General features: G+C 35.8%; 1 protein-coding gene across 1 annotated transcript in view; it reads right to left on the reverse strand.

The window, feature by feature from the left end:
* Positions 1-12,530, reverse strand: part of LOC150088529 (ciliated left-right organizer metallopeptidase-like) — a 189,946-nt gene that overhangs the window by 114,878 nt on the left and 62,538 nt on the right. Inside the window, exons 8-9 of the mRNA XM_090370219.1 lie at positions 11,900-12,048; positions 10,337-10,411 (exon numbers count right to left, since the gene is read on the reverse strand). Of these exons, the coding sequence (XP_090226345.1) occupies positions 10,337-10,411; positions 11,900-12,048 (224 nt within the window). The remainder of the gene's footprint in view (positions 1-10,336; positions 10,412-11,899; positions 12,049-12,530) is intronic.

A 12,530-nucleotide genomic window follows, 5' to 3' on the forward strand; every position in this document is an offset into this window, starting at 1 on the left:
ATAAACAATGGCATAATTATTTCCTGTATCCATCTTATGAGTGACACAGTCATAATAATAATTTATCTTGCTAATAAAACACAATTTTCCTATTACAAGATTGCACTGTGTTCCCTTGAGAATACCACTTTTTATCTACATGACCATATAAATGAACGCCGCCTCCGTAGCCAGGTGGGAAGGAGCGGCAGTGCGTAGCACACGCTTCTTGATTAGACCGGGGGTTCGAGCCCGTCATCACCAAATACGGAGGATGCGGAAAGGTCAGGGAATGACCATCGCATATCCCGGAGCAATATGGCCTTAGTTGCTAATGCTCCTAAAAACCAAATAACAAATAAAACACAAATATAAATGAACCTGACAAATGAAAAGCAATGGCAAGATCATATTACAAATTAGGAAATAAGAAATAATCTCAGGATAACTAATACCCAACCAAAGGTATATGAAGCAAACTTATGATGGTGTGGGCATGCAGAAAGGATTAAGGGGGGGGAGAGGAGAGGAGAGGGAGGGAGAGAGAGAGAGAGAGAGAGAGAGAGAGAGCAAAGCTAAAAAGCATAGCTGCGCCAACTGTTGACTTCAAAAAGCTAGTATTTCTATGCAGGAAAAGGAGTTCTTCATAAAAAACAGGGAGAAAACTGGAAACTTTCCAGAAAAATCAGGAGTTTATTATTATTATTTTTTTTAAGTTCACACTGCACCATAAATTAAATTTCCCTGAAAAAAATGTACATTTTGCATTTAAAATTAATAAATAAAATTTCTGTTTATAATCCGAAACAACTACATGGTCAGAGGAGTTCACAAGATAAAGAGAATAAAAGAAACAGCACTGTTTTTAACAGTTACGGGCTTGAACTCTGATTGGTATGCATACGTATTTATGCATCCTCGTGCCTGACCTATGGTGTAGGATTTAACTAGTACAGTACAGTATACTATTGAACATTAACACACCTAATGTTGTCTAACATTTTCTGTCTGTGGATTTCTATGTGGATTGTCTTTTAGACATCAACTGATTATGACTGCTTAAAGAAAGTAGCAGATTTTGTACCTCTTCAGAAATGTCAAGTCAAAGTTTTGTTTATAACAATGGCATTGCCATTCAGACTTGACCATTTCCAAAACTTGGTAGATTACAAGTCGTGAGTCACTGGCGAGCTTGTTTGTTTGTTATTTGGTTTTTAGGAGCATTAGCAACTAAAGCCATATTGCTCCGAGATATGCGGTGGTCATTCCCTGACCTTACCGCATCCTCCGTATTTGGTGATGATGAGCTCGAACCCCGGTCTAATCAAGAAGCGTATGCTACGCACTGCTGCTCCTTCCCACCTGGCTATGGAGGCGTCTCACTGGCGAGCTCCCAGTTACATTATTCTCAAGGGCATGCACCCAATTTTTCAGTGACTCAACTTTTTTCTAGCAATGCACCAATTTTAACTTTAGATTGGTACACTCTGTACAACAGTGACAAAGAAAAGAATTGCTAGGTGAGCTATGGTTATCCACTAGGTCAACCTTGGAATACATGCCACAGGTATGTGTCATGATACCCTCCGACAAAGTGTTCAAGGTGGATCTTGTCACAACCACTGTTAAATTTACTAAATATCAAGGCGCCTCCGTAGCCAAGTGGGAAGGAGCAGCAGTGCGTAGCACATGCTTCTTGATTAGACCGGGGTTCGAGCCCATCACCACCAAATACGGAGGATGCGGAAAAGTCAGCGAATGACCATCGCATATCCTGGAGCAATATGGCCTTGGTTTAATTCCAAATGCCAAGCTACAATTGCCATTGCAATATGTATTGTATACTAAGGCATATCATTGAAAATACATCTACCATGAAATTCGAACTCTGAACTAGGTCCCGCAACTTGTAAATAGCTTTTCTAATTTGAAAAGGCTGAAACCAACTGAGGTCAAACATTATTATAACAAAATAAACTATAATAAAAATTTCATAAGGTACAATATATTGTATTTATGTCCTTTAAATTTCTATCCACTTGCCAAAGAACTGTGCATGGAATCACGGGTAAGTTACGTACAGTGGTACCTTGGATTACGAGTAACTTGGTATGCGAGTGTTTTGCAAGACGAGCAAAAATTTTTAATAAATTTTAACTTGATAAACGAGCGAGGTCTTGCAATACGAGTACAGTCAGTCCTCGTATAATACGTGTTTACACTACACGAATTCGATCATACACAATTTATAAATAGGGGAACGATATCTTATATAACACGAACCGAATTCGCTTATGCACAATTAGCCTTTGTGTTTACAAGAAATGGCAGTCGAACGCAGAATCACCCCCAACCGAACGCAACCCGATAGGAATGAAGAGAAGATTTTGAAAATGTATTTATGGTTTTTTATATCAGTGAAGGGGAAACACATTTCACCATAATAACGTAAAAACCAACACAATTCCAGCTATCGGTATAATCGCAAAAGCAATTAGATCGAGTTTACTACCAGTTTATAACAGATTCACTCGCAGAAACGCAACTGGAAATTGTTTTTATTGTTTTATGGTAGTAACCCCTAGAAATGTGCTTTAGTAAAATGTGAGGTGTTAATAGAGTTGTCTCGGCCTTTACGGTGTTGTTTATTCAGTTGCTACACGCGCAGCTTTGTTTATGTGTATCAAGCGTGCCTCCTCGTTTTGTAATTGTGCTTTATTCCCTAAAAATGAGTAAAATAATTAAAAGGTTTGAAAAGAAAGCATCCTGGCGAAGACACTGCAGATTCAGAGAGGAAAAAAAAAAGCAATATCGATAAACAGAGGCGGACTGGGTCAAAAATTCTTACCCGGGAAAATTTATAGTGGCCTCATACTACGGTTTATGGCCAAAATCACACCGGCCTCCGGCCCACCGGGCTACACGCGTGCAGCTTTGTTTATGTGTATCAAGCGTGCCTCCTCGTTTTGTAATAGTGCGAGCGATGAATCTGATTTCCGTGAAATCCTCAAAAGGAGGCAAAAGCAAGTGTCATTGGAAAAATTCCTTGTTAAAGGCGCACAAAAAGAAAAAATCAACAGATAGCAGTGATTCCGTTAGAGACAGTGAAAGTCGTCCTACCTAATAATTAATAAATTCGATTGCTTTATGTATATTAAATTTAAATATTAAAAATATAAAAAGGTATGTATTTTGTATTAATCATTTTTACAGTATATGAATATTTTTGAGTTTTGGAACAAATCATCTGGGTTTCCATTATTTCTTATGGGGAAATTCGCTTTGATATACGAGTGCTTTGGATTACGAGCACGTTTCCGGAACGAATTATGCTCGCAAACCAAGGTACCACTGTACTTCTAACTTGCATTATATGTATACATGTTGTTCATACCAAAATTAAAAAATATGTGATCAGTAATGATATAAAATGTGTAATTTCCTAATGCAGGTGCTGTATATCTTTCTTTAAGTCACTATATATGCACAGAGAGAGAGACATATAGGGTATATCTGAAAAATATATTAAAATTCTGAAATTTTACTGCGGTTGTGTAGAATTAAATCCATTTTTTTTTTCCCACATAAATTAAATTGCTATTTATAAAAGAAACTAACCATGAAAACTGTTCAGGAGCTTTACATTTATTTTGCCGAGCCAAGTTAAAATACGAAACATAAAAATAATATCACACACCTCCTTCCACATTCAAAGCAGACAAATCTAGTATCCTGCAAATCAATGCATGCATTTTTCTTTTTGTTATATTTATTTATTTTGAACAAATGAATGAATTGAGATATGAGTAATATTTTCCTTTCAAGCCACATCCATAGTTATCCCTTCTGCAAATAGCATTTTATTTAAGCACATAAATATATTTAATTCCACACAATCAAGGTGAAATTCCACAGATGTGATCAAACATACGTTTTTTCAGCTGTACTCACACCGGGAATTCTGTTGACCGTTCCAAAAGTTTCAATGGCAAACAGTTTGAAGCGATGAGAGAGCAGTGCACACTAAGTTAAAGTTTACACTCCCCTGCCTCCTTTATTTACATGGATTACATGTATTAAACAGCAAATAAAATTTGGGAAATGGACATGCTCTTTAGCAGGTAAGTATGATTGTACCTAATAATTGTATTATTATAATTATTATTACTAATTAACATATAAATCGTAACACTGGGCAATATGACTAGTAACAGCAGCAAAAAAAAAAAAAAAAAAAAAACAACTTAGCAATCTGTTATTAAAGAAAGTGATTGAATTTCTCAAATAACACAATTCTTATTTTCTCATATTGAAAAATTGGTATATTACAGTCGAAACTCTATATAACGACTTCCCCCGGTAATGAAAAAAACAGTCGTTATATCGATCATTCATAAAATCAGCAACAAAACAAGTAAAGATTGAACATTTAATGTAATTCTACTAATACAACATAGTATATAATCTTATTTATAATATGTACGACAGTATTAAACAAGAAAATTATGATTATAAATTTTGATTGATTGTAGAGTGCAGTAAGATTACAGATAAATTGTAAATTACATTACATGAGCTACATACTTACCAAGGCCTAACCAGGAGAATTGTTTCATACTTTAAAATAAGCTGTCAAAACACGCTGTTTCAATGGTAGAGCATGTTTTTAAAAAAAAATTACGAAGGTGCACAACAGCAGTTAGGCTACACTTGAAAAAATAATTGATGTACAAGTTCTAATCCTTGATGAGCATCTTTCACTGAAACTTCTTGTTCAACCACAGTAGGTTCCTCATCTTCATCACTACAAATTTCAGAAGATTTCATTACATCTGCAATGAGTTCCTTTTCATTTGTGCATATCCTGAAACATTCAATGTCCGCATCCATTTCTGCATAATCTTTGAAGCTTAAGTTTTCCTGTAAGTTTAGGTGAACACGCACACGCGCAAATATTTCTTCCCTATTAACAGACTGTTCTTTGCAATTAATAGAGGAAGAAGCATGCAAAACTACACACGTTGAATCATTCAAGGCAGTAAATCAGCACGACTGAAGCAGTTGGCAATCACTTTTCATCAATTTCATCCCATGCTGAAACAAGAATACATTGCCTGCAGGATATTGATTTTGCATTGAATTTTGCTTTCAAGACATAGCACAATTTTGTTTAATAGCATTCTTCAGTAGTTTTTCTTAAAACACTGGATTACAACTTGATCAAGTGGATGAAGAACTAACCATATTTGGTGGTAGGTACTCGACAGTGATTGCACATAGGTCACTTACTTGACATGAGGTGTGCAGTTATCCACAACCAGCAAAATTTTTCTATTCTACTCACTCATCCTGCAATCTAAATCTTTGATCCATTCTTCATAGATTTGTGATATCATCCATGCCTTTTGGTTTGCCCGATACATAGTCAGTACATGTATTTATATTAAATACATGTACGACTTGATACGTGTATTTATATTAACATATTTTGGTTAACAAAAACATATCCTTTGTGGCGTGACTTATAAATAAAGATGTCAACTTGTAAAGATGGAATGCTGCAGATAACACATTTTACTGGCAAAATGTACAATATAAAATAATAGACACAATGCCATTTTCTGGACTACTGTTCTCACACTGCATTTGAAATCAATTTCTATGTTACATTTGTCACAATGAAGGAAAGCAAATACAGAAAGTAACAGATAATTACCATACTATGTGATTTTACTAAGCCATTTTTGAAAATCAATCTTTTCTTAATGCTGAATACAACAGAAAGCCACATTAAAAATGTGAGATGAAACAACAATATGATTTGAAAAGAACATTACATAGTACATTAATTATTTACATAAATAACTGAAACAAAAGCTTTTTCTAAGTGCTCAAGTATAGTTGATTTGGTTGAAAAATCATCAAAATTAACAGAAATTACAGACATTACACATCCACTAAAACAAAGGGTACTAGGAAAGTTTTGCAATATGACGCAACAATGAATCACAGGAAGCTGCTTGTTGCTGCATGTTGAGACATGTTCATACGTGCATAGTAGCCGCCGCGCCAAGTCGATGGGCTCAGTTATTCATTAGTAGTGAGAGTGTAAAGTGCTTGCGATGGCATCGTGGTCACGAAATGAGATAAGGACAGTTTTGCGGTATAATTTCGTGCGTGGTTTAACCATAGACCAGTGCTTAGAAGAAATTACTCTTGCACTAGATGATGATTGTCCACATCGTACAACGATATTCAGGTGGTATAGAGAATTCCAAAGGCGAAATTTCACTCTGGAGGATTCTGAGAGGCCGGGAAGGCCACGAACGTCAGTTACGGAGGAAAATGTTATTGCTGTGAGGAAAATGCTTGACGAAAACAGGCGAGTGACCTACCAACAGATAGAGGATACTTTGGGCCTAAATGCACCAGCAATTCGTTCGATTCTGCAAGATCATTTGCACGTGAAGAAACTTTGTTCTCTCTGGGTGCCGCATCAACTGACTGAAGAGCAGATGACACGTGTGACTTGGTGCCGGGAGATGTTAAAAAAGTTTGATAAGGGACAATCTCGGTATGTGAACAACATCGTGACAGGTGACGAGACTTGGCTGTACTATTACGATCTGCCGACCAAGGCTCAAAACAAAGTTTGGGTCTTTGATGATGACGACACACCCGTAATTGTCAGAAAATCCCGATCTGTAAAGAAGAAATGATAGCTGTATTTTTCAAATCGAGTGGAATTGTGGAACGTGTCGTTTTGGACACGCAGAAGACAGTCACAGCTAAGTGGTATACTGAACAATGCCTGCCTAAAGTCATTGGATCTATGAAGAACCTGCGGCCAAAGTCAAGAATGGACACCTGGTACCTCCATCATGATAATGCTGCAGCTCACCGCGCCAAAGCCTGCACCGAATATTTGACCACGACAGGACTGAAACTTCTCGAGCACCCTCCCTACAGTCCAGACCTTTCTCCCTGCGACTTTGCACTGTTCCCGCATGTGAAAATGAAGCTAAAAGGGAGGCGGTTTTCCAGTGATGAGGACCTTCTACGGGCTTGGGACAACGAGTGTGCTTTACTCCCTAGTGAAACTTGGCAGAACTGGTTTAAAGATTGGTTTCGGAGGATGGAGAGGTGTATTGAATGTAGAGGAAATTACTTTGAAAAAATTAAATAAACAAAGCTGTATTGCAAAACTTTCCTAGTACCCTTTGTACAATGTTTCTGAATCCAGCTATGGGAAACATAAAAAAAAACAAGTATTTTATACATTTACTCCACACACTCCAATAAACATAAACCACAGAAAAAAAAATGCATGGGATGCATATAAATTATCAAGCAACTCAGAAGCCTATGGCAGATATAAGCTAGTCTGTAATCAGGTCACAAAGGAGGTTAGGCAGGCGTAGGCAGATTACGAGAAATTTTTTGGCAAAAGATGCTAAGAAAAACTGCAAGGATTTCTTTACTTATATAAACTCTAAAAGGAAGGGGATGAATCTGATTGGTCCACTTGATATCGATGGTTCCACTGTTGATGATCCTGCTCAGATAGCAAACAAACCTGTATGCAGTACTCAAGGTGCAGCCCGGCCATTGCCTTTTCAAAGGGATAATCACTTCCTTATCCCTGGTAGCAAAGGTTAGATGGAGTGGGATGGAAATTCTCAGAACAATTTGTCATTTTTTTCCTTCATAAATGTACAGATTTTTTTGATATAAATTAAGATAATGATCCTCATGGATCATTGACAACTTGCATTACCCATTAGCCATGAGGATCACTGTCCAAAAAAGAAATTGATAATGCTCAACAAGAAAATATTGGGATAAATCTTTGACAAAAAAAAAATAAGTCTACAAAAGATGTGGTAGTAGTAATAGTAGTAGCATGTGATGCAAGAAAGCAAGTGTATGAGCTTATGCAGCATCAGCCAAAAAAAAAACACACCATTCCTTCCAAATGCTTGTCCAGTTCCTCCTTAAATTTATTTAACCTATCAACTTCCACAACGACAGATGGAAGTTTGTTCCAGCAATTAACCACCCGCTGGCTAAAGGCAAATTTCCGCACATCTATTCTGCCTCTGTCTTTTCTTAATTTGAATTTATGCCTCCTTAGGTTCATAATCTGAACAAGTGGAAGGATCCCATCAGAATTCAGCGTGCTCAACCCATTCAAGGCCTTATACACCTCAATCAGATCACCGCGCAGGTGCCTAGTCTCCAGCCACTGCAATTTGCAGAACTTAAGCCTCTTTTGGTAAGAGGATCCCTTCTCTGTACATGCCCAAGCAAATCTAAACTTTGAAATTAGCTAATGCTAATCCTTCCTAAAATGAGGCCTCCAGACCTGTACGCAGTACTCAAGGCATGGCCTGACCATTGCCTTATACAGAGGAACAATCACCTCCTTTTCCCCTGCTAGCAAAATTCCTATATATCATTGACAAAACCCCATGACTTGCCCTGGCAGCCTGTCTGCATTGCTCAGAAAACTTCACATCTGACTGCACAATTACTCCCAGGTCTTTTTCATTTTCTACCACCTTAAGTGTAGTTACACATAGTTGGTACGTTTCTCTGGGGTTACTTTTACCCATATGCAGTACTTTGCATTTTTCAAGGTTAAACTTCAGTTTGAATACAAAGAGCATTTGTCCACAAAGAGCAGCACCCATTAATTGCCACCCTCTGTCTTCTCCCACTTAACCATCCTTTTATCCATTGTAGCAACTTACCCTTAATACCATTCTGCTCCAATTTGTACAATAGTCTTCCATGCGCAACAGTGTCAACAGTGTTATTTTTTGCATCCAGTTCCTTTGTAACCACATCATAATATCCTTTCAAATTTGTCAGACAGACTTTCCCTTAACAAACCCATGCTGTCTGAATTATTGCTGCAGTCTTGTCTAGATGGTCCTGCAATGCATCTTTAACCAGTGACTTCATTATTTTACCCGGAACAGAAGTTAAACTAACTGGTCTGTAATTACTCGTGTCACCCTTCGATCCTCCTTTGTGAATTGGGGATATAATTGCATATCTCCAGTCCGTGGGGACCTCCCCTGAGTCCAAGGATGCTCTCATAATTATGGCTAAGGGTTTGCTTAGTTGCTTTGCCACCTCCTTTAATATAACTGGATAGATCCCATCCACCCCAGGTGCCTTTCTTATGTTTAACTTCAACAATTTCTCCTCCACTTTGCTCTCAGTTATTACAAAATCATTAAGTATCCTGCTACAATTTGATAACCTTCTGCCATTTTCAAACCTTAATAACTCCTCATGTGTGAATGTAGATGCAAAATACTCATTCAGTGGAGGCCTCATTTTAGGAAGGGTGTAGAGCTGCTGTAACAAGTACAGAGAAGGGCAACAAGAGGAGAACAAAGGGTTGCTCTTACCAGTAGAGGCTTAAGTTCTGCAAATTGCAGTGTTTGGAGACTAGGCACCTGTGAGGTAATCTGATTGAGGTGTATAAGGCTTTGAATGGTTTGAGCAAGCTCAATCAATGCTAATGGATTTCTTCCTCAGATTATGCACTTGAGGAGGCATAAATTCAAATTAAGGAAAGACCATTTCAGACCCTTCACATCTGAATATGACTTGGCATTTTCTGACTAAACTTAAACTGCTAATGAAACCAGTAGCATGCCTCTGATTACATGAATTTTAGCTGTCTAGGAAGTGCACTTGGTGTTATAACAGTAAAACTTATAAATTAAAATATTTATTAAAATTATAACAGTGTGAATTTTAGTATTCCTCCAATGTGATATCCACTTTTAATCTCTCTCATTAATTTTTTAATTGGAAAAGTCTAGCCCCACACATGTCAAAAAACACTACCATTATAGCAGATTTCCATAAGGCTTTGGTTTCACTCAATACCCCCAGAATTAGAGCTGTATAGTTAGTTGGTTGGGAAATATGTTTGTTTGTTTTTTTAAGAACAAGACTGTTTATAATCATATTTCTCAATCTTATTATACAATATAATGCCAGAATTAAAAATAAATTTTTAAAGTTTCAAAGTTTCCAATTTTACACTACTTACTATTTTGTGCCTTTATTTTCCCAAAAAAAACTGATTGGTGAAGTAAAGGCACCACACTCCTGCTATTGTTTTGAGGTTTTTTTTTTTTTTTGCATCCCAAATAGATATTTAATACTGGCAGGGTGCTTCAAATGAAAGTGTAGAATTATTGTGTTATCTGTAGTTTTTAACTAAGTAAGAACATGATGAAGGTATTATCTTAAATCCTTCATTGAAATTAGCTAATGCTAATTTCAACAAACTTTGCATTACAAACAAACACATAAACATAGAATCACATACCTCACCAAGATCAGAAGACATGATACTGCCATATAAAAGCAATGAATCAAAATGGGAACCAACTCTTGCATCATCCTAATAAGAAATAAATATAATTAAACAAAAGGTTCAGCTTCTTATAGCCAAGAAATGGAAGTAAATCTTAATTAAACCATTAAAAATTAACCTTTAAATATATACAGTGTTAACTCATAATAACATGTTTTAACATAATATTTTGTGCATTAAAGTTTCATATGGCACCATTTTAGCTGAAATAAATATCACCATATCTATTTAATTTTATTTTGGAATAATTATAATATAAATTAAGTATCTGGTCATTACTAATCATCATAAGTACTAATTCTCAACAGGAAACTCATAATTTAAAAAAAGTAAACAACTTTGAATATAAGTGTTAATCAGTCATTGACACATCAATGGCAGATTCAAGCAGATCAAGCAGTATGTTTAACTTGAATGAAACCCACACATTGCATGTGTTCTTCAAGTCCATGACTAGACTTGTCTTTGGTGTAAAGGATATTGAAACATTCTTTGAAACATACTAAAACAGCTAACCACTAACAGGATCATTACTAAAATCACAGAGAAGTTTAAACCTACTCAATGCATGAAGGAGGAGACAATAGCAAACCAACCTTCACTTTCCCTCACCATCCAGACATCACTGAAGTGGTGTTCAGTTTAATCATAAAAACACCAGTCAAAATCATGTAACAAGAGAACAGGAAATTTAAAGAGATTCTAAGGGCCTTTTAACTGTCTCCCAACCCTCTGGAAATCTAGGACCCAAGACACAGTATACAAGGTTGGCTGAGTATCGCTATATGTCTTATACGAAGTCTTATATATTCAGTCATACAGCTAAATCCACATCACAACTTTAAAGAGAAACAGGGTTTTCCTGCAGCCAAAGGTGGACCAATAATTTCTATTATTGGTCCAATTTTGGACTATTAATTTCTCTGAACAAATTCATTTTTCGCTCATAACTGCAAGTGTCCCACATCTTTTGGTTAGTAGTGTGTGACTAATCAAGCCAGTCAATAATCCACATTACAGATTATCAAGTGGCTAATCTATGTTGAACTGTTTATAGAATGAGATCAATTTAGCCGAAAAGTCAGTTAATTGAGATCTGGTTAAGAGGGAGTTTGCTATATTAATTTAACAAGAGCCTACTTAGCTATTTATATATTTTCAGCCACTACAGTTAAACTTTTTGGATTCAAAATATAGTTCATATAATTTATTCTTTTCCACTAAATGTAAAAATTGGAATTTCTCAAAAATCTTATAAGACGTAAAGGTTAATTACTATGATTAGTTCTTAACTCTAGAGGAACCACTTAGATTTTTGCATAAAAAATGTTTGTTGCACAATGTTATTTGTAAAGGCTATTCTATATAACAGATATTGTTATATGATATTTAATAATAATGGTAATTTTAATATATTGATAATTTTATGATGCTAATTATTTTACTTGAATGATAAGAGGCATTCATTTATTTCACTACACTGGAGATATTTTTAATAATCACATTATTACTTACTGTAAGTTGCATTGGAGCTCCAAAATTATCCTTTTCTGTGCAATTAAAATGCTCTTGCATCTTCTCAACAACAAGTGGGAAGACTAACCTTTTAACACCATACTCATCTGCCTCAAAAATTTTTTTCCACTCTGAACAATGTGAAACTTCTAAAAAACAGAAATATTTAAAAAAGTTAATTAAAATATTGATAAAAGACAAAAAAAAAATTAGTATTAAATTAAAATATAATTCAGAATAGTCTATAAAAGGCACGAGGGTACACTGGTTTGCAATTAACAAGACTTGTAATTATAAACATTCAGCTGCAACATTTTGTTATCAAAGGTTGCAAGTTTTTTCTACAAGGTCATCATCGATGGCTAGGTTGAAGTTATAATGGAACTACTTAGAGATGGGTATACGATTTATAAACTTTAGATTATCATACTAGGTGTCCAAAACTAAAACCTGGATTATTAGAAAAGTCCATAACTTTTCAACAGATGCATACTTACATTACTGTTTTCTACAATTACAAATAATAACTCAAAATGTTTTGATCTACATCAATAAAATTGAATGTGCACCCTTCTTTAGCTCTGAGGATGACACTCTGAACTCAACCTCCCAATTGCTTAACATTTCAGGT

This window comes from Mastigoproctus giganteus, chromosome 3 (genome assembly GCF_048544385.1).
Source record: "Mastigoproctus giganteus isolate SK-2022 chromosome 3, ASM4854438v1, whole genome shotgun sequence".
NCBI classification, from domain to species: Eukaryota; Metazoa; Arthropoda; class Arachnida; order Uropygi; family Thelyphonidae; genus Mastigoproctus; species Mastigoproctus giganteus.